This window comes from Schistocerca americana, chromosome 8 (assembly GCF_021461395.2).
Source record: "Schistocerca americana isolate TAMUIC-IGC-003095 chromosome 8, iqSchAmer2.1, whole genome shotgun sequence".
Lineage (NCBI taxonomy): Eukaryota > Metazoa > Arthropoda > Insecta > Orthoptera > Acrididae > Schistocerca > Schistocerca americana.
The window spans coordinates 418084842-418108833 of NC_060126.1; the positions used below are offsets into that span (position 1 = coordinate 418084842).

Sequence of the window (23992 nt, forward strand, 5' to 3'; positions counted from 1 at the left end):
TTTTTGAGGCACTGTATGCTTGAGCAGAATTCTAAGGAAAAACAACATTTGGATCTCTTTAATCAGTCAAAACAAAACAAGACTTTTTCCACAAAACAGATGCATCTGATTGCCTCCACACTGTGTCATTTGTGAAATGATGTGTGGCTGCGGTAAAGCATATATAAGCAAAACGGGAAGAACTGTTAAAGAGTGTATTAAGGAACATGAATACTACATGTGGCTAAACATGTGAAGTCGGTGATAGCAAAACATCACAAGAACTGTGGCCTTGACATTCATTTCAATAACATACTTGTGTTGGCTAAGGAAACCAACATTTATAGAAGAAAAGTTGGAGAAGCAATTGAAATTTCTAAGAATGCTTGTAACTTCAATAGAGAGGAGTGTATGCTTCAGGCGTATTGGCTCCCTGCCATCAAGGAAGTGAATATGCAGCCGTCGCGTGCAAGCAATATAATGTCCTGGAAGCAATCTCCGTGGGCAATAATATTTTGGATAAACGTTCCCCCTCTCTTGCTCTGCCCATTCCACTTCTAGCCAATGATGGCAGCCCATCAGTATCAGGAGGAGGAGTTTTAACCAATAAATCTTCTCCTGCAAAAGTGCAGGAAAAATCCCTTTCTAACCAATGACAATGGCTTACCAATGGTAGCCACAAGAATTTTACCCAGTAATTCCACTTCTCCACTGCAAGCAAGGGAAAACTCTCCATTATAAGAGAACATGACACTGGTTGCTGACAGTGTTCAGTCAGCTGCAGACACCACAAAATCCCGAAGAAGATCCCAGCAGAGGTATCGAAACATCGATCATTTAGTAGTAGTATGACATGACCTAACAACAGAAGTTTTTAATGTCCGTGACAATGGCCACGGAAGCCTACAGCCCTACATAATTCTAGTTTGTTTATGCTTGTGGCTTACTGCCAGTTCGCTCTCTGCATTCTGCCCTAGAGCAACAGGAAAACAAAACCAGTCAGCGTATTTAGACCACCTCAAAAATCTTCCTCTAACGTGCAAATAGTTACCTTCTACTCTATTTCTACACTAACCACCTTGTCAATCCTTTCCATAGTGTCAAGTATGGGTCGCTTGGCTATGACTGATTGTGAAAGTCCAAAATAAAATTCTACAGATTTTGTAATTATAAAATTGGCTGGGAAAAGAAAAATAAGGTGAGGGGAAAATGGTGCTGCATCTCAACAGAAACAATCATTTGTCAAAAGCTTAAATAGAGCCAAAAGAAGAAAATGAGCAAAGACAGTTTTGGAAAAAAATGAAGCTTTTGCAAGAGCAAATGTTCCAGCCGTAAAGCTCCCCTACCACTTTTTCAAAGTCAATTTTAGAACACTAAGGCTTCATCTTCAGGGACATAGTGTGATGACCTTTTGAAATTTGTATGTGTGAACCTTTATAAACAAAAAAATTTAGATGTGAATTTCACCTAAAATAGATGTGAACTTTGCCAAAAGTTGATGCTACATTTTCATGTTGCTGCTTGTATCCGTTTGGAACATTGTGTGATGTGGTTCAAATTCCTGGCACTTAACACAACTAATGTAGAGAAGGGTAGTTAGACTGTAGCTATGAACGTAAAAAATACAACAAAGAGAATCTGTAGTGAACCTCAAAGATTTTTATCCAACATTAATAATTTATTCATTGTTTGTACCTGAGCAGCTTAATGCTGGTGTTACTTTTCTGACATCAGAGTGGTACATTCGTTTAATGATTCAGATATGGTAATAGACATTACTGGTAAAATGTAAATAATGTGGGAATATATGTGATAGCTCGCTGAATAGCAGAGAGTTGTCATTGACAGGCGCTTGAACAGAATGAAAACTTTGCTAGCTTTCCGAATGTGTGCGCACACAACCTGTATGCCTATATTGTGATGTCTGAATACTCGCACAGACAGTTATAAGGTAATACGAAACCCATATGCATCACTGTAATAAGAACCTCATATTTTTAACCCTTTCCTTAGAATTCTGTGAGTGACAGTTATTCTGAGTCATCATTGATCCCCTTTCCCTACTCTTTAATGTAATGTTTTGATTGTGCTGTTATTTGTGTGTTATATTTTAGTAGTGAGGCAATTCGTATAATCATTTGTTTACAGGCACTAAAAAGAACAACAGATTTGGAGCGTGCAGAGTGGAAGGAAAATGAAATGAAAGCTATTGCCTTGATACGTGATACTAAAGTAAAGTGGCAGAGAGATCAAGAAGAAAAACTTGCTGCACTCAGGAAGCAATTAGAGGCAAGTGCTTTTTATGAAGTACTGCTGACAGAAATTAAATAATGTAATGGGTGTTCGGTTAATCTCCTAAGTCAAATTAATTTAATAATGTTACTGCTTGTAAATAGAGGATAGTTTTCATTTTACTTTAACAATGAGAAAGTCAATGATATTGAAGGAGAAAAATAAAACAGTGGAAAATCGAGGATGGAATGTGACAATATTATGAAAAGGAAAGTCGCTACTCACCATATAGCGGAGATGCTGAGTCACAGATAGGCACAACAAAAAAAAAAAACCATTGCAAATAAAGCTTTCAGCCATTAAGACCTTCATCAACCGTGTGTGTGTGTGTGTGTGTGTGTGTGTGTGTGTGTGTGTGTGTGTGTGTGTGTGTGTTGATGAAGGCCTTAATGGCCGAAAGCTTTATTTGTGACAGTCTTTTGTTGTGCCTACCTGCAACTTAGCATCTCCGCTATATGGTGAGAGGCAACTTTCCTTTTCATAATATTGTGAAGAAGAAAAATAGTTATTTGGTACTGAGAAGAAAGCAAAACACACTAAAGAGCAAAAGGCACTATGAATTGCCTTGTAAATACTATTTAATGTGTTTGTATTTCTATATTTTGTCGAGCAAATAAATACTCTGAAATGTTTGTTGGTACATTCTCAGTTCTTTCACTCCTCAGCAGTGTGGAAAATTCACCATAGAACATTTGTCAAGAACATTCAGTAAGAATTTTAGTTTAGCCATATTAGTAATGTGTGTAATGATTTATTCAACCCATCACCTCCAGTTTTGTAGATCCCAACTTTTTATGGGATAGTATGTATCTCATAATATCACTTCTGCCATTCAGTGCTGAGGGTAACACACATGACATTACTTCAACATTCTGTCTAGCGTGTGATGTTACCTTCAGTTTCATTGACATCCAGTGTGAATTAGGCTTTACACTGCTTGTTTTCATGAGCCAAACTTGGATGGTAAAAAGTTTACTGTGGTGAAACTTCCTGGCAGATTAAAACTGTGTGCCTGCCGGACCGAGACTCGAACTTGGGACCTTTGCCTTTCGCGGGCAAGTGCTCTACCGACTGAGCTACCCAAGCACGACTCACGCCCTGTCCTCACAGCTTTAAGTCCGCCAGTACCTTGTCTCCTACCTTCCAAACTTCACAGAAGCTCTCCTTCTTCGAGGAGTGCTTGGGTAGCTCAGTCGGTAGAGCACTTGCCCATGAAAGGCAAAGGTCCCGAGTTCGAGTCTCGGTCCGGCACACAGTTTTAATCTGCCAGGAAGTTTCATATCAGCGCACGTGGAAAATGATATCGAGAACGGAGGAAAAAAGAGAGGAAGAGAAGTTGGAAGAATGTTAGAGGAAAAGTGCACAACAAATGAGAAGTAATTTGAATTTATTGTTAATTTCTTGTGAAGACTAGTGATACATTCAGTTTAGTAATAAAATGATTTGATATTTTTGTAATTGCTTAGTCCCCTCTCCTCTTCTCTCTGTAGTTGACAGAAGCTGTTGATAATATTGTTTACATTGATTTTGCTTCACAGATTTGATAAATCTTTGGAAAAACCCGAACCTGCCATATAATTTATTTTTGATTGTGTGACCGGCTTGTCAGAGACCATTTGCTAGTACAAATTTTTGGTAGTAGCAGGTGTTACATATGTGCATCACAAAACAAATGCTGCAATATATTATTTATAAAGAGTATTTTATTATGCAGAGGTACAATTGAAAATAAATTATACAGCAGCTTCATGTGTTACAGTATGTCATTTCTGAAAAATGGTGGTAATATAACCAGTCTCTTCAATTGTTGTTTATATTGTTGGTCTGGCTGGAGTTAAGGCACCGGACTTCAGTTTTGGAGGAACACTCCTCTGATTCACATGTGACAATCCGTTTTTCAGTTTATCTGTGGTTATCTTGTCACTCAAGGCAAATGCTCAGATCATTTCTTCAAAACATGCTCCGTTTTGTGACATCGCTTACGAATTTCACATTACTAAGCAAAATGAAATGCCTGTCCTATAGCAGAGATTGGTAAATTCAATAATATTTGTACAGACATTGTAACGAACATCTTTAAAAAAAATTTGTAAACTCGTAAATGATTTTTATATATAATTGACGTGGAAACCTTTTGCTGTTCCCCCACCCCTCTCCCCAAAACAAAAGACCGTGGCTAATTTTCTACTCAAAACTTGTGTAATCCAAGCTCATGCTGTGGCTGATGACCTGTAGTCCAGTCAATGAGTGCTCAAAGAGTGCATTTTTAAGCCCCTCATAAATAGTCAAACATTTTGTTAAACTTAATTATGCTTGTCAAATATTTGACCGTGTGTGGTGCTGTTTGACGTGTCTGTCAAGCATAGATCATGTTTGTGAGAAATTTTGAGCAACACCAAGTTTGACAAGATGGCAGACATTGTTTGTGTCAATGTTTCACCACATACGTTTAGTGAAAAATTCTTTTCTTGCAATTTATGTCACTCTATTGAGAGTCCCCACAACTATGGAAAATGTTATAAACTGTAAAAACAAAATAGCACTGACAATTACCAAAAGTGTGACAATATCACGTCTTTTCCAGCCAGATTTTATGCATGAAGAGATTATAAACAAAATCAATATTTTACGTGGGAAAAATATATCTAAAAACAAAGATGATGTGACATACCAAACTAAAGCGCTGGCATGTCGATAGACATTGAATTTTGTGTGTGTTTGTTTGTGTGTCTATCGACATGCCAGCGCTTTCGTTTGGTAAGTCACGTCATCTTTGTTTTTAGATAAATCAATATTTTGTACATACAGTAACATACAAGCCGTAGTGGAATGAAATAAAACAAATCAAAGTTCTCCAACTCTTCCTCAGATGATGTGAGTTCTAGTTACGTTCCAATGTTGTGGTATTTTAATGAACTGTCATTATAGGAATAAGTAGAAGAGAATATTTTGAAAGTGGGTGCGAAGTAACACTAAACAAGTTATTAAACGTTTCACTGTCTATCTGCAGAAAGTTGATGTAATCATCAGGTTCTGAGTATAACATTTCCATTAACAGGTTTTCAGTTGTATATTTCTCTCTCATTTTTAAACTATTCCCTGGACTACCATCTTGTTTTTTTCTTCTTTAAACACAGTGCCAGAAGAGTTAGTGTCGCTGTTGTTATCGTCATTGTCGTCTTCAGTCCAAAAACTGGTTTGATGGCGCTCTCCATGCTATTAAAAACGCTTTAACTGCATTTGCAGCCATTCCAACTAGTGCCAAAATACAGTACACATTAAAAACGCCTGCTTCAAAAGTAAAGTTAAAGTGACAAGCTTTCTTGGCAAGTATATGGGCTTGTTTGAGGCATCCGTGGCTAGACAAGACTGAACCTAATAGAGAAGTTTGCTCTTTTGGGAGAGTCTTAATAAGTAGAGCCTTAACAAGTTTTGAAAAGTTTAATTGCCCATTCAAAAAAGTGGATGTAATCATCGGGTTCTGAGAGTGATATTTTCTTTAGCAGATTGTCGTGGGTAAGTCTCACTTTAAGCTATTCCCCAGACCAGAGAATTGTTTTCTTCTTCTTCTTCTTTTTCTTCAAACACAGCCAGGACTGCTTTGCCTGCATTTGTGGCTGCTGTCACTGACAAAATACGTACAACGTGAACAATGTCTGCTTCAAAGTGAGGTTTACACACATTTTACATTTGCTTACATGCTTCATATGGTCGCAAGTAATCAAGGATTCTGCAGCTGAGTAAGCAAGCACATAAGTGCGAGGTCTTTGGATTACATTCCCATGTAATAATAACCATTTATGAATGTAAACCAAGTAAGTTTTGCAGTAGACACATTGAAAAAAAAAACCATGCATGTGCAAAGATTTGGGTGTATGTTGCAATAATTATTGTTTTGCAGTTTTCTTTTATCAGTATCATCTTGATTCATGCAGTGCTCCTTGGGTTGCACGTTATACTTGTTGCAAATGTTTCTACAATAATGTAATTAAAATGACTACACTGATTTGACTGGAAGTTCTTGTGCACCTTGTTTTGTTTACAGTCTCCTAATGAACATTTTTTCTTCATTCTTCAGGACAAAAGTTATTAAAGTAATGAATTAATCATTCAGTATTGATAATTGGCACAACCATAATAACTCTGTTGTTAAAATCAAGTGGGAATGAGATGAGAGAAGCACCAGCAGGGAGATTCGATCTACTGACCTCGTGCTTCTGAACCTAAGTGCTTAAACACTCAGTTGCGGACTCGTTGAGTACTGATGACTGTACAAAATATATAAGCACACGTAAAATTTTCTCAAATGGTTGAGAGGTATGTTTTCTTATTTACAACTGTTTAAATTCTAATTGTGCACTACGCATCCTGTCAATATGAATCAAATCAGTGAGAAAAGTTAATACGGTCCCCTTGTCAGACTTTTGACATCAACTGAGGAGCTACTTGACCGAGTAGCAGCGGTTCCAAACCACGAAAACTGACAACGCTCAGGGGAGCGGTGTGCTGACCCTGTGCCCATGATGCCATTGGCAGAGGATGACACAGTGATCACATGGTACCGGTTCACCAGCCAGAATCTGTGGGTGGAATTTGTTTTTTATGCTAAGTTATCAAAAGTATCCAGACGCCCTTACATAATGCAATATTGACCACTAGATGTTACAAGAAGTGTCCCTGCTAGTGTAAAAGGAAGGGTTGTCAGTAGAGAGTCAGTAACAGCCCGGAGGGTTGGTCAGGAGCGCTCCAATGACTTTGAATGTCACCTGATTAACAAATCCTTCAGGGACATTTGAATGCTTTTGAAGCTATCCAGGTCAATAGTTGGTGATTGTGAAGTGGAAATGCAAATGAATAGCCACAGCTAAACTGAGACCAATTGGATCTCATGTACTGATGGACAAAACCCATTGAGCATTGCAGTGGGTGGTTGCTGAAAATGACATGAGATCAGTGGAAGAAATCGTGAGTTTCAAAATGCTACCAGCAGTCTGGCTAACACTAACATGATGACTGTGCATAGGGAGTTAAATAGAATGAAGTACAATGGTAAGCAGCTACTCATATGCCACATATTTCTGTAGTCAGTGCTAAGCAATGGTTAGGATGGTGTAAAGAACAGTGCCATTGGATAGTGGATGTCACGAAACAAGTGATTTGTAGTGATGACTCACACTATACCCTATTGCAGTGCAATGAAACAATTTGGGTTTGACAGATTCCTAGAGAATGTTATCTGCCATCATGTGTAGCAGCAACAGTGAAGTAAGGAGAAGTTGGTGGTATGTTATGGGGGGTGTTTTCTGTGATTATGGTGTGGTCCTCTTATTGCAGTTAAGAAAATGTTAAATTCAGAATGATATGAACACACTTTACAGCATTGTGCACTGGGTACAGTAAAGGAACAGCTCAGAAATGATTGTGTGTCAGGATCACAATGCACCGGGTGTGAGTCAGAGGTTTGTGGACAATAATGTTTCTGAAGTGGACTGGGCAGCCTATAGTCCTGACCTAACCCCAATGGGACACCTTTGGGATGAGTTAGAATGTTGACTTCACTCTAGACCCCAGCATCAAACAGCACCACCTTTGGTTTTGCGTCTTGAGGAAGAATTCCTCCACAGACAGATACCTCACAATAAGTGTCCCCAAAAGCAATCAAGCAGTCATAAAGATGAAGGATGGATACACTCCATGTGAATTTCCACTAATCGGTAGCTGGATACTTTTGATTCAGGCAGTGTATACTTAATGTATAAAGGGAGAAATGCCACAAAATATTATTTCATGTAACTTTATTGAGTAAAAGTGCACACAGTATGTTAATAGTAGCAATCATTTACAGTGCTTATCCTTTTGACTGTCATTTGTTGACTCTAGTGAGCCTGGACCAGAGTAGTTGCAAATTATTGACTGATAAAGAACAAACACCATAATTCTCTCCCCTGTGCATGTATCTACATCTACATCCATACTCCGTAAGCCACCTGACGGTGTGCGGTGGAGGGTACCTTGAGTACCTCTATCGGTTCTCCCTTCTATTCCAGTCTCGTATTGTTTGTGAAAAGAATTGTCGGTATGCTTCTGTGTGGGCTCTAATCTCTCTGATTTTATCCTCATGGTCTCTTCGCGAGATATACGTAGGAGGGAGCAATACACTGCTTGACTCTTCGGTGAAGGTATGTTCTCGAAACTTCAACAAAAGCCCGTACCAAGCTACTGAGCGTCTCTCCTGCAGAGTTTTCCACTGGAGTTTATCTATCATCTCCGTAACGCTTTCGCGATTACTAAATGATCCTGTAACGAAGCGCGCTGCTCTCCGTTGGATCTTCTCTCTCTCTTCTATCAACCCTATCTGGTACGGATCCCACACTGCTGAGCAGTATTCAAGCAGTGGGCGAACAAGTCTACTGTAACCTACTTCCTTTGTTTTCGGATTGCATTTCCTTAGGATTCTTCCAATGAATCTCAGTCTGGCATCTGCTTTACCGACGATTAACTTTATATGATCATTCCATTTTAAATCACTTCTAATGCGTGCTCCCAGATAATTTATGGAATTAACTGCTTCCAGTTGCTGACCTGCTATATTGTAGCTAAATGATAAGGGATCTATCTTTCTATGTATTCACAGCACATTACACTTGTCTACATTGAGATTCAATTGCCACTCCCTGCACCATGCGTCAATTCACTGCAGATCCTCCTGCATTTCAGTACAATTTTCCATTGTTACAACCTCTCGATATACCACAGCATCATCCGCAAAAAGCCTCAGTAAACTTCCGATGTCATCCACAAGGTCATTTATGCATATTGTGAATAGCAACGGTCCTACGACACTCCCCTGCGGCACACCTGAAATCACTCTTACTTCGGAAGACTTCTCTCCATTGAGAATGGCATGCTGCGTTCTGTTATCTAGGAACTCTTCAATCCAATCACACAATTGGTCTGATAGTCCATATGCTCTTACTTTGTTCATTAAACGACTGTGGGGAACTGTATCGGACGCCTTGCGGAAGTCAAGAAACACGGCACATACCTGGGAACCCGTGTCTATGGCCCTCTGAGTCTCGTGAACGAATAGCGCGAGCTGGGTTTCACATGACCGTCTTTTTCGAAACCCATGCTGATTCCTACAGAGTAGATTTCTAGTCTCCAGAAAAGTCATTATACTCGAACATAAAACGTGTTCCAAAATTCTACAACTGATCGATGTTAGAGATATAGGTTTATAGTTCTGCACATTTGTTTGACATCCCTTATTGAAAACAGGGATGACCTGTGCCATTTTCCAATCCTTTGGAACGCTACACTCTTCTAGAGACCTACGGTACACCGCTTCAAGAAGGGGGCAAGTTCCTTCGCGTACTCTGTGTAAAATTGAACTGGTATCCCATCAGGTCCAGCGGCCTTTCCTCTTTTGAGCGATTTTAATTGTTTCTCTGTCCCTCTGTCATCTATTTCGATATCTACCATTTTTTCATCTGTGAGACAATCTAGACAAGGAAGTACAGTGCAGTCTTCTTCTGTGAAACAGCTTTGGAAAAAGACATTTAGTATTTCGGCCTTTAGTCTGTCATCCTCTGTTTCAGTACCATTTTGGTCACAGAGTGTCTGGACATTTTGTTTTGATCCACCTACCGCTTTGACATAAGACCAAAATTTCTTAGGATTTTCTGCCAAGTCAGTACATAGAACTTTACTTTCGAATTCATTGAACGCCTCTCGCGTAGCCCTCCTCACACTACATTTCGCTTCACGTAATTTTTGTTTGTCTGCAAGGCTTTGGCTATGTTTATGTTTGCTGACTGTTTCTTGTGGCCAGTTGTGATAAGACTTTGGCTGTGTGCTGATCTACTTTCAGGATAAAGAGGAATATATTACAGAGCTGTGCACCCAGAACAATGTGCTGACAAGCCAACTGGATCGCCTCACTGTTCAGGTGGAGAAGAATGAAGGAGAACTGCATGCACTGCAGAGTGCATTACAGAAAAGTCAAAGCAATGTGACAGAGGTGAGAAAAGTATTATATTATTGTAGTTTTGTAGAGAGTAAACAGAGGGAACATGTAATGTAACTGTAAATGGATAGAAAATCTACTCACCAAGCAGCAGCAGCAGCAGCAGGTGAAAACATACGCAAAAAGGTTTAACTTTGACAAGCTTTTAGAGCCAATGGTTCCTTCTTCTGGCACAAGAGTTGAAGGGGAAGGAAGAGAGGCGAAGGAAAAGGACTGGAGAGGTTTGTGAAAAGGGCTGCAGTTGAAAAAAGTCCTCCAGAACCCAGGGTCAGACCAAGGTTTCAGATTTCTAATGTTGGTCTCTCCATCAAAGTGAATGTGCTCTGGCTTTAAGAGTTTCTCTTACCAATGTTTGTTTTGCACGTTGGTCAGAGCCAGACTGCTTGCAAGTATTGTCACTAAATCTTAGCATTTTATTTAGAATCTTGTCATTTCTTGGAAATAGTTTCATCACCTTTGTAAAGATGATGACTAGTATTAATTTCTGGTTGCTGTGTAACTTACAGTCGTATGAGTGTCTTTCAGGGGACAAGAATGGGATAGATTCAGAATAAAAGTGGAGGGGGAAAAAAAACCACCCTGAAGTAACCCCTTTCCACCTGGATAATCTGTGACTGTAAATGTTAATGTCCTTGATTTATGCAGTTTGGTGTTCGTGTTCCATGCTGTAATAATAAAACTGTAGCAATTTTGGGTGTACTTTATAGATTTAGACATTTCAGTATCCAGTACTGTGGTACATCATAATATATGTCTTTCCGTAATGTGTCTGTGTCATATTTAGAGTCTGCGTGTGTTGTGGAACATTCTTTGATATTTTATTGAGAAGTAACCTCTATATCCATATTATGCTACTTAAACTATTATTCTGTGTCACTACTTAATAGTATTGCTGTATATACTTGTAAGTTTTATTTCCAGCGCCCACTGCAATAACTCTGTACCTCATTGGATAGGCAGGTAATAGTAGATCTGTAATTCTTAGATATTCTGATGTCCCAACTTTCGTGAAGAAGATACATCACACCAGGTCAGCCATGCAGGGAGTCCTGTATCCGTGCTTACAACAAAGTTCACTGCTCACATTAAGTACAGTTGCACAGGAGTCAGCTTTTTACTCCAAAAACCATTTTTTCCTCACAGGAGGTTTATGGTAATTTTTTGATTGCTGTCTGTGTATCTGCATTAGTGATCTTGTCTGTGGTGCCCAGGAAATTGATATTTCTAATTGCATTTTGTTCTTTAGCCATTGAGCCTCTCTGTTGAAGCTATGTATTCTCCTAAATATTTCCTCAGTGTGACTCTACCTCTTTGATACAAGATAGTTGAGCTATCTCTGACTTAACATCACAAAGAGATTGATTGAATTTTTTTCAAGTTATATCCAGAAAACTTAATCTGATTGTGGAAATTTTGGTCCTCCGTGTATCTCTTTAATTCTCAATGCACAAGCTAGTATTTCAGTGACAATATCACAAGAATTAGTTGTTATAACTTCACACTTGGTTCACTGTCCTGAATTTTAAATGAAATTGTAAGATTGTCTTGTCCCTTCTGCCAAGAGGAATATGTCTTTACTTACAGTAGTGATATACGATGTTTGGAACATGAGTAGTGGAAACTATTTATTCACAACTGATACAAAAGAGTTACATGATTGCACCTGTTACTGTCGACTGATGACCATAGACGTTAAGTCCCATAGTGCTCAGAGCCATTTAGTATTACTGTTCGTTTTTGGAGCATCACCTGCAACCAGCTTTGCCAAAGAAGCGGCGACACTTTCTGCACAACCCACCCATCATTTTGCACGACAATGTGCGGGCGCATACAGCGCAAGCTGTGGCTGTTCTGTTCAGTCGATGGGACTGGGAAGTACCGTACCATCCACCATACTTCCCGGACTTAAGTCCTTGTGACTTTGATTTGATTCCGAAGATGAAGGAACCACTTCGTGGCATTCGGTTCAGAACTGTTCCAGAGGTTTGACAGGCAGTAGACTGCTCCATTTGCACCATCAGCAGAACAGGCTGTGCTAACGGTATACTACACCTTGCACATATATGATGATCCTCTTCACTCAAGGTAGTTCTGGATTCCTTTCTACATGGTTTCTTTGATGAAGAGCGGTTTCTATTTTCCATAAACTCTGGTCAATTACTACAGGTCATGTAGTCTTTAAACTGTTGTCAATGTAGTATTTTCTTCTTCTTGCCAAAATGCATCTAGTGCACAATTAGATTAGATGTAATTTTCGTTCCGTAGTGTGGAGATCATTCGGGGTGTAATCATGTTGGAAAAACAAGAATAACAATAAATATTTATGAAGAAAATCAAATATGCTAGTGTACCTTCCACAGATTCCAATTGAAATGGTTGTCATGGATGTGGAATAAGTAAAAAAGAACAATCTTTCTTAAACATATTTTCATTTAAAAGGTACTAAATATCTTGTCAGAAAAGGTGTGAATGTTCAGTACACTAAGGTGCATATGACAGCCGTTTGGCTATTGTTGCCATGCATTATGAAATAGAAAAGCATTTTGCAACACTTACATACAATGATCACATTACTTCAATGGGTTTGTACAGAAGAAAGATTGTATATAATACTAGCATTATTTGATATTATTGATAGCTGAATTAAAATTAGTTGACACTTCCTGGATTCTATTTTGTATTTCATCACACACACACACACACACACACACACACACACACACACACACACACACACACAATCAAACAAACAATGCCAACGAAATACCAACACTTCATACACACCACTAACCAAACACTGCTGGATTCTTCTGCACAAGACACGATTCAGCATCACATATACAGTTGTTATAATCACAGAGATCAGCTTACATTAGATAAACTTCACATGAGATTGCGTAAAGCCAAATTTTTGAAGGTTGCAAGTAATTGTTGTGACTGGGTCACCAGACTCATAAATATTAGGTTCACTTTGGTTGGAGGGACATTGCTGTGACCACCAACTAGGTGTCCACCAGAATGAATGGCCACTGCCAAACTGTGGCTTGGAGCAACGTAGACCACTCCGTGGCACAACACGCACCTGAACATAACAGGCTTGGTTTCAGTGGCTTGCTCCGCTACGTGAGCTATGTGGATCCTCTCCTCGTCCACCTGTATTTCTGAACTGCGCAGATAGGAATTATGCTTACAACACATTCTCCTCCCAAATTATTGCAGTCTCAACTTATGGTGACCTACTGTCCCCATACCCTTCACTCAACAGCTTCCACCTCCTCCGTATTCTCGTCTCCCACACTCTTTGAATGTCTCTCTCTGCCAATGTACCCACCCGTATTTCCCCTATTTCTCCTTCCTGCTCCTCTTCTTTTTTGCTCCCCCTTTTCCTCCCTGCCCCACAGACTCCTGGAGCTGTGCTTATTGGCAGTCTAGTCCTGCACACTCCACCAGACAGTGGTCTCCTCTTCCCCAACCTCTACCCTGCTATCCCTTCCCCTTCTCCTTCCCTTTCCCCATCCCCTCCAGATTGCTGTTTCCGTGCTATGTGACCTTTGGATTGCAGTCAGAGCTGTCAGATGGGGATTATGTGTGTGTCAGGTACGAATATGTGTGTGTGTGTGTGTGTGTGTGTGTGTGTGTGTGTGTGTGTGTGTGTTGTATCCTTTACTGAAGAAGGCTTTGGTGAAAAGCTATTTGTAAGTGTCTTTTCATAATGCCTGCCTGCAACTCAGTGTGTCATCTTTACAGTGAGTAGTTATCTATCTTTTCTTTGTACTGTTGATATTCCAACCTGGAATTTCCATTGTTTAAATTGGTTGTAAAGACAGTTCTCGGGTGAGGTGCCGGATGTGATTGTGAAATTTCCACAATATTTCATTGGCACAACTGACTGGCATCTTCAGGTGTGGCAAACACACTTCTGAAGCTGTGACTGAAGACTTCCATTTATGCCAGTCTGAGAGGAAGGAACATGCCACATTCGGTGACCAGTAGCAGCAATATTCTGATCGGTAGAGAGAGAGAGAGAGAGAGAGAGAGAGAGAGAGAGAGAGAGAGAGAGAGACAGCTACGCAACCTGTCGGACTGTGAACCAACTTCGACGTACATGCAGAGGCTGTCAGTCATACTGTGCACTGCCGTCGGCCACCCCACAAAACTGTCGGGAGCCACTTGCCAATATACGTGTCCATACGGCTTGTGCCCATCGTCACTATTATCATCCGAATATCTTATGTCACCATCACAGCACCATTCCTTAGACAACCAACAGTTCCTCTTTGCAGCTGCTGCAATTTTAACCAGGCCAACACTAGATCTCAAGTTGTACCTAGTTGCTACCCTGTGGCCCAGGTTAGCCAAGCTGTGAATTTCTACTGCCTTTTTAATAACACTGTCTCAGTATGAGAAAATTTTGGTGCTTTTGTATTCTGTATTGTATACTGTACTGACACAATGCGCAGCCACTGCAGCTGTCTCTGGCTGGTCCAGATGTGTGTCGTCGATACTCGACGCATTTGTCCTCTATGTGTGACAGGTTTGCCCAATGTATGATAACCCACAACAGCAGCAAATCTTATAGACACCAGGCCTTCTTAAACCACACCAGGCCTTCTTAAACCAAGATCATCTTTCACTGAGCCCAAAAGAGCTCAGAGTTTTGTTGGTGGACAAAAAACACATCTAACTTTGTTTCTCCAGTAACTTCCTATTTTTGTAAAAGCACTGCTGACATATGGCAGGACAAGCATTCATCTTTGTTCTCTACTGTCTTTCAGCTCCTCACTTTGTATTGTTGATGTTGGTCCTGAACTGAAAGAAGAATAATGCAGAATTTCCAGAAGTCCATTTTGAGTATCCACTGACATTTCCTTTACTGATTCAGGCGACAGTGCTGACAATCTGTCAAAGAAATCGGCAGTCACACCAACTTAGGATGAAAGAATGCCACCCACTGCAAAAATGGGACTTTTTTAGTGAATATTATTCACATAACAGGGGATAGTTTATTTTCAAGTTGAACGCAAAATAAATATAATTATCATGACACAATACATGTTTAAACACAGTAATTGCATATAATGATAGGCAATTTCTTGCAAATTGGCCTCCTCCTAGAAATGATTTGGCGATAAATTTTGTGTGTTCTAGTAATTTTATTTGAGGGAGCTTGGAGGAAATTAAAAATCTTGGGCACAACTGACATGTATTCAGGATGCAACAGTGTGTCGCAACACGCCTGTTGAGAAATGTTTCTCTAGTCAATTGTCAAATGCCTCGTCCAGCCACCGAAAGCAGATGAGTAGATGCTTGTTCACTTATAGCCTTCTGTAAGTCATATGGTGCTATATTGCGTTCCTTTTCCTTTCAAGAATCAAAACTGATCCTTCCCTACATTTTCCTCAATTCCTTTTTCGATTCTTCTGAGTGACATATGAAACTAACTTTCCTATAATCTTTACATTATTCACCATTGCTTCCTAGGTAAAAGCTGAATGCCCTCATCATGTGTCATATTAATAAAGTTTCTCAGTCTAGATATTACTCCATTTCTTAAGGCTTTTACCATTTCAGCTAGTATTTTATCATAGCCTACTGATTATGTGTTCCTGCACAGCCAAAAACACTCTATTTTGCTTCAACTTAATACCCCTTCCTCTCTGTCACAATGAATTTAGTCTCATTCATGTAAATTTGCTTAGATAGTATAAAAAAATCAAAACTCTAGATAAGACTCTCCTCTCTTGCCCCATACTGTTTTTAATATGTCCTTAATTTTTGGTATATGTTATGTATGTACAATACAAGCAAAAAATTAATCAAGAAACACACATTCCTGCAGGCAACCAAAATATCACGCCAAAGCGTTGTTGGAATGGAATCTCAGATGGAGAAGATCATATTGGATCATCAAGTGCAAATTACAAAACTTAAGGAGCAGTTGGCGTCAGAGAAGGACCTGCGGTCTGAGGTTGAGGCAAAGCTACAGGAGACAATTGAGAACTATGCTCACCGTGAAGAAGAGGTAATCAAAATGTCAGAAAGCAGGAACAAGATTGTTTGTGACATTTTCTTAACCTCATTTTATGTTGGATCTGATAGAAAAGATTTATTCATAAATTGACATTTTTTTCTGAAGTAGAAAAAGTCTCAGAATAAGAAGAATAATAATTGTTGTTGTTGTTGTTGTTGTTGTTGTTGTTGTTATAACTTCGTATATTTTATGATATTTGTCGTCTGCAAAATTCTGTCTACAGATGGTCTTTTCAGTATCTTCAAATTCTGACTGACTCCGTAATTTTACTACTTATTCTCAGAAAAAGTCATAATAATTTATAAGCATGTGCTTGAATATTGTGGAGCAACAGATTTTGTGACAATTGCCATGCTGTGCCTTTAGCAGATAACTACTGTTACATTTCTGAAGAAGGGCCTGTTTTATAATAAGGTGACATGCTTGTTAAACTGAATTGTACTGTAATGAACACCGTGTTTACTGCAGATGAGGTACATGAATAATTTTACGGTCAAGTATATTATCCATTTCAGGACAAAATAATTTGGCCCCATTCGGGAGGATATCAGTTCAAACCTGCATTCGGCCATCCTGATTTAGGTTTTCAGTGATTTCCCTGAATCACATCAGCAAATGCTGGGATGATCCTTTGAAAGGGTACGGCCGCCTTCCTTCCCAGTCATTCCTAATTCAATGGAACCAATGGTCTTGCTGTTTGGTACCCTCCCCTCAATCAACCAATAAAATAATTAGCATACAGTTGTCAATCCAGTAGGAGCTATTCAGTAGTCAGATTTGAACAGAATTTCACAATACAGATTAGCAGGATGTAAGTAATTGCAGCCAGCAGACATCAGGAACAAAATAATGATGTTAAAGAAAGTGAAGACAAAAGTTAAAGCTAATCAGTAATTTTCACACAACTACCAGCAGTTTCCCACCTTAAAACCGGAAGAGAAATTATACATTTTGGTTGCTGTCATGCCGTAAAGTGTTAGAGACTACAGATACCAAGATTTGACTTTGATTAACTCTGTACCAGAATTTTTGCATGGTATCCACCTTTAATTCAACCATTTTCATCTGGTCCTCTTGAATATAGGACATCAACAATGTGACAGCCTGTAATTATTGTCTACTTCGCTGTTCATAGTAAAGTAAATCGTAAAACGAATATTCCGTAGCCTCTGCTTTTTACTTCTACTAATTGAATAAAAAGCAAATCTGTTGATTGTCTGAAACCCATAACATGAAAACAGTTATTTCATATAAAAATGTTAGTTTACTGACAGTTCTGTCCGAAATATCACGAAGGCTTTTACCAAGTCTTAAAGAACATTCATTTAGTGAGAAATGCTATACATAGTCTAAACTGCTACATACTGAGTACATACTCAGCATCATTTGTTACTGTTAACAATACTGTACCACGACATTGTTCAACTCCCCCTAACAACTATTCTTGACTCTGATGTCACTACTTTGCATTGTTTCACAGTTTCATATGTAGTCCGAGTTGGACCATCTTTGTCAGTACTTCAAAACTTATAAAAAGAAGGCTTACTTCCTACAGTTTGTGATAACATATTTTAATTAGTAGAATGATATAAATTAACAGGTGTTTCCATGTGCATCTTGTTGGTTCTTATACCTTTTAAAAACATTTGGTAACCAGATCCTGGCAATTTGAAGTGGAGTTTAAAGATTTCATTGTGTAAGCAATATTCATTATAACATCTCTGTATAAAGTAGAGTAACCACTGAATTATTGCATGTTATGTAAAATCACGCACATTTCTATAATTGGAAAACCTAAATTTAATTGGCGGGGTTGAAATTCTTCAATCACATGGTAACGTGTAATTTTAAACATCAGTCCCTCCTATAAAAACAAATTTTCTCCCAAAATTCATTACACCATAGGAATCTATGTTATAAATTACTGTCTCAGTATATAAAAAAGGGGGAGGGGGGGGGGGGGTGTTGTTGACAGTTTAGCCCCTTGAGGCATATATACTAACGATTTTCACAATGTTTAGACAATGTCTGTAGTAGGAACAGACTGTTTGATGATTCACTGCTGTTGTAAATATTATGAAATGGAATCTCAAATTGTGAGTACAGTTTTGTCAGCTGTACATTTTAATAATAAAACATAAAGCCGATGTCAAACCCCATTCACAGTCTGCAAATCCTTGTCGTATATCAAACTTTAAAAGCCCTCTAATGTGTAAATATCATTACCGTTTGAGCTCTTTAACAATGTTAACATCCTTAATACAAATTCCACTAATCCTGTTCTTGTACACTGTTTACACGTGAACTGAGGCAGTTGGTGCGAAAATAAATAAATTTCTACAGTCAGTGGCATATATGACGTCTATCAAAAAGTTCTACATGACTGTGAACCCCAACCACGAGAATTTAAATTTTTGTTCTGTTGCACCCATTATATTTTTGATGTGTTTCAAGTCATATGCGCATAAATATTCTGGCCTTACCACTGTTTTATAGTGCTTTAGTCTTGTGTATTTTGCGGGTCTCATTCTATTTTTTGTATACGTGTATATCTGTGATTTTTTTGTTTATTTTTAATTTTTTCTTTTTTTTCCAGCTGAAACTCTAAGACCCATTCTGTGTGTTTCAAAGTTGTTGGATTTTAAATTGTCATTGTCAGGTTTTTTCTTTGGTATTCGCAGATGTCCGTGTGTGTGTGTGTGTGTGTGTGTGTGTGTGTGTGTGTGTGTGTGTGTGTGTGTGTGTGTGTCTGTCTGTCTCCACAAATCCGACTACCCAGACAGACTATGGATGTATGTTGCAAGATCAGAAATGTGGTGCTTTTTTTTTTGGCTGGGTAAAACTGAAATTTGTAAATTGAAAATTGCGCAAATAGGGAGTTCATTAAACTGACATATGGTGTATACGAGGGGCATTTGAAAAGCCCATGCAAAGTCTGAGAGATGGCACCACTGGTGATGCATATTGAGGTCATGTTTAGTTAGTAGCATCTTTGGAAAGAATGCACACCAAGTTTCGGCTATATTGGTGTATTTCTTTGTGTTCGGCATTCGTGTGAATCAAGGAAATCGAGTAATGGACAAAAAAGAATTTCGTGTGGTGATTAAACATTACATTATGAAAGGCAAAATACCTCAGCAGACTAAAGAGGAGCTTGATAGATATTATGGTGACTCTGCACCTTCAATTACAACAGTTTATAAGTGGTTTCAAAATTTTCAAAGTGGCCATATGGCCACAGGTCATGCTGAACGTTCTGGACGCCCTGTGGAGGTTACGACTCCAGAAATCATTAATAAAATCCATGATACGGTGATGGATGACTGAATAGTTAAGGTACATGAGATTGCTAGTGCTGTAGGCATCTCGAATGAACGAATACATAATATTTTGCATAAACATTTGGACATGAGAAAGCTATCCGCAAGATGGATTCCGTGATTGCTCACGCTTGACCAAAAACGGAATCGTGTGAAGTGATGCAAGGATTGTTTGCAGCTGTTCAGGAAGAATCCGCAGGACTTTAAGTGTCATTTCATCACTGTGGATGACATGGGGATACATTACTATACTCCTGAGACCAAACAACAATCTAAACAATGGGTTACCAAGGGAGAATCTGCACAAAAAAAGGCGAAGACCATTCATTTGGCCGGAAAGGTTATGGCGACTGTCTTTCGGAATTCGCAAGGGATAATCCTCATCGACTATCTGGAAACAGGTAAAACTATTGCAGGTGCATATCATTCATCGTTATTGGACCATTTGAAAACCGAGCTGCAAGAAAAACTCCGGCGCAAAAAAGTCCTTTTCCATCACGACAATGCACCAGCACACACTTCAGCAGTTGTGGTCGCAAAATTAATGGAAATAGGATTTCAACTCATTTCACATCCCGCCTGTTCTCCAGACTTGGCTCCCTTGAACTGCTATTTGTTCCCCAATTTGAAGAAGTGGTTGGCGGAACAATGATTTTATTGAAATGAAGAGGTGATTGCAGCAACTAATCGCTATTTTGCAGACTTGGACAATTGCGGTTATTTGGAAGGGATCAAAAAATTAGAACAGCATTGGACAAAGTGTATAAGTCTAAAAGGAGACTATGTAGAAAAATAAAAAAAAGGTTTACCCCAAACACGTAAGTAGTTTTTATTTTTGCACGGACTTTTCAAACGCCCGTCCTATGACTGCTGCACATTTCACTTGACTGGAAACATTGTGTGATAAGTGAGACCCATAGAAAATACAAGTGGAAGCACTGATCGCAAAAAGTGATACTTGGGAATTTGTGTTGAGAGAGGCATCACAGACTGCCATCACTGGTGAGGCACATCGTGTCAGATATAGCTCAAGCCAGAATATACTGATGCCTCTAAAGAATCTGCTTGCAAAGCAAGACTACTTAAACATCTCACATTTCAGCAAATGCTTGCTGACTTATTTGATGCTGTGGACAAGTCACAGGCAATCCCTGTCGACATTAATGGTGTTCTATCACCATTAAAGTTACTTTGTCTTCCATACAGTTATAATTTTATTTAGACCATTGAGTTTCAGGACAATAGCCATGATGTTGAGCTGCCGAAAGTGAAAATCCTGGAAGAACATTGCAGTAGCCACCAGAAAGATCGCGGGAGGCGCACATCGACACGGCACGTCACGGAAGGTAGTTGCCGCAAGTAGAGTCCCGTCCACCAGAGGGCACGCGAGGATTCGGACGCGACCTCTGCCGGCATAACAACAACAACAACTCCGGCAGCACGGGCCGTGCCCAGTCAGTCAACATCGTGCATGCCTAGGACACAGTCCCGGTCTACGCTAAGTGAAGTGCGACGTAAACATGAACAGTGTTACTACAAACACAATGCAATGATTAAAGATGATAAAATGCAAGTGTCATGATGTTTGTTGAATTGGGTTAGCAGTATGTGAAAAAGTCTAAAGGTGCTGTGATTCATAATGACAAATGAGACCAGACACCAGCATGTAAGTGTAACTTTTGTTATAAAAAGGGACACAAAGAGGATGAGTGATTTTTTTCGAGAAGAAACTGAGTAATGAGGTAAGAACAAAGTCATCAAAGCTTACTGTTTTTCATACATGACAAATACAAGAGCTATTAACTGTCACAAAGAACAGTGTTAAGCAAGTAGGCGCTAGAGTTGATATGTCACTACATGAATCAATGCTGACAACTTTACAACAATGAAAAACACTGTATATATGCCAAGTATTGCTACAGACCCAATTTCAACTACAAAAAATGTGGACAATTACATATTGATTTATATGAGATTTTAAAGCCCAAGCTACAGACATTTCAAAAATTATTGCCAACTTGTTTTATTTAAAAGGAATTCATCCAGAGGCATGTGCTACTGCTGACCATACATTTGTGGATAATGACGCCGGGAACTGGCATTCCTGATTAGGTCACATACATAAAGACATTCTCAAAAATAAGTATGTCAGTGAATCTGGTTAGGATGATGCAAGTTGAGGATGAACTGTTCTTCAGATTGTATGTTGAGGACTTTGGGGCAATAAGCTATTATTTTAGCATCGAGGTCAATCACTCAGATAACAAAATTAAGTTATGTGAAACTGTTTACAGCCAAAGTTTTGAATTAATTCAGAATGATTGAATGCCACCCAATGACTCCATTGGCAACTTGAAGTAATTTGGACTCGACAGCTGTTGCTGCAAAAGAGTCATTTTCCATTCGGAGAACTGGTTGGAGCTTTGATGAACATTGCTGTAGCCACTCGATCAGGCATATCTTATGCAGTCAACAAGTTAAGCCACTAAAACAATGATCATGATATTGCTCATTGACAAGCTGCTAAGCACATCCCCAGATATCTCAAAAGAATAATATACACGAATTTGATGTATATTGAGGAGGAGGAAGAAGGAGAAGAAGAAAAGAGGATCTTCAGTTTTACAGATGCTGACTAAGGGAATTCTGAAAGTGACAGGACGTTATACAGATATTACAACTTCTTGTTTTCTGGAGCGATGATCTCGGTGTTCACACAAGCAGAGAACCATTAGTCTTTCATCAGTGGAAGCTGAATACATGAGCCTCACTGAAGTAACAAGAGAAACTATTCGTTTTCAACTTTCATGAAAGGACTGAGAGTGAAGTGGCTGTCACGCATTCTGTTCAGCAACAATTGGTCTGGTAGTGTGTTGGCAGACAAACAAGTTTTTCTTTAAAGACATAACATATTCACATAAAGTTTCGTTTTGTGTGCCAGTATATGTATAAAAAGTTCATCCAAATGCCCGCATTGTCTCACAGCATTTTCAAGCAAATTGCAATTCTTAGAGTACCCACTGAAACTGAAATATCACGTGATAGAGGACACAGTGGCTAGTGTGTTGACGAAACCTCTTCTTGCATCCAGTCATGGAGTGTGTTGAAGGAATTGATCTTAAAGTCTAAGATCCTGAACTTGAGCTATTTCATTCATTTATATCATTGCTACAAAAATTGAGGGGCATGTTAGAATTTGTTACTGTTATGTACTTCCTTTGCTATTCACAGATCTTCCTATGCTGAAGTACTTCTATCTTTTGGTTTTGCTTACTGTGTTAACCTGTAGTATGCTTCGGTTTAAACTTGTGCATAGTAAACGCACAAAATAAAGTTTCTCTGTACTTAATCATTATCTCTGCAAATCTCCAATATCACAAACAAGTCATCTGCATATGCTAGACAGTTAACCTTATTTCCATTCAGTTTCCTTCCTAGATTTATTGGGTCAATTTTGTGATTCTGAGTGCCAAATTAGAGGTCCTTAGGATTTTTTTCTCTCTAAAACCTGCCTGAAGCCTGTCTTAAACCAGTTTTGTTGTAAATGGTTGAGATATTTTGCCTACCAATTTCACTTAATGTGTTGTATTTGATTGTCTTAGAAATCAGCTAGTTTAAGCACAAGGTACTCTAGTTTTCTTTAAACAGTAAGTTTTTAAATTGTTTAGACTATCACTTCTTTCTATTGCTTCAAATGCTTTCTTGAAATTGATAAATAATACCATTGTAAATTTTCCAGTAAAAGTTCACTAATGAATTATAAATACTTTAATTACTGTGATCAGTTTTGTGTACCTAGTTTATTACTGTTACAGCTAGTAAATAAATGCAGCCAAAACGAGCAAGAAATGCAATTACTGCAGACAGACATGGTAAAAATTCAAGCAGAACGAGATGCACTGACGGAGAAAATGTTGGTGATGACTCAATTGGAAGCAAAGCTGATTCATATTCAAGGAGAACTGGAGGGGGAGCGAAAGAAGTGTGAAAACCTGCAGTTACATCTAGGGGTAAGAACAGATTTTGATCATCAATTGTGTCTGTGTATGTGTGGATGGATATATGTGTGTGTGCGAGTGTATACCTGTCCTTTTCTCCCCCTAAGGTAAGTCTTTCCGCTCCCGGGATTGGAATGACTCCTTACCCTCTCCCTTATAACCCACATCCTTTCGTCTTTCCCTCTCCTTCCCTCTTTCCTGATGAAGCAACCGTTTGTTGCGAAAGCTTGAATTTTGTGTGTTTGTTTGTGTGTCTATCGTCCTGCCAGCACTTTCGTTTGGTAAGTCACATCATCTTTGTTTTTAGATATATTTTTCCTACGTGGAATGTTTCCCTCTATTATAA

The 23992-nt window shown here is 38.9% G+C and overlaps 1 protein-coding gene across 1 annotated transcript in view; it reads left to right on the forward strand.

The window, feature by feature from the left end:
• Positions 1 to 23992, forward strand: part of LOC124545374 (citron rho-interacting kinase) — a 213184-nt gene that overhangs the window by 43758 nt on the left and 145434 nt on the right. The window contains exons 9-12 of the mRNA XM_047124284.1: positions 2128 to 2268; positions 10142 to 10291; positions 16137 to 16319; positions 23464 to 23658. Coding sequence (XP_046980240.1) covers positions 2128 to 2268; positions 10142 to 10291; positions 16137 to 16319; positions 23464 to 23658 — 669 coding nt within the window. The remainder of the gene's footprint in view (positions 1 to 2127; positions 2269 to 10141; positions 10292 to 16136; positions 16320 to 23463; positions 23659 to 23992) is intronic.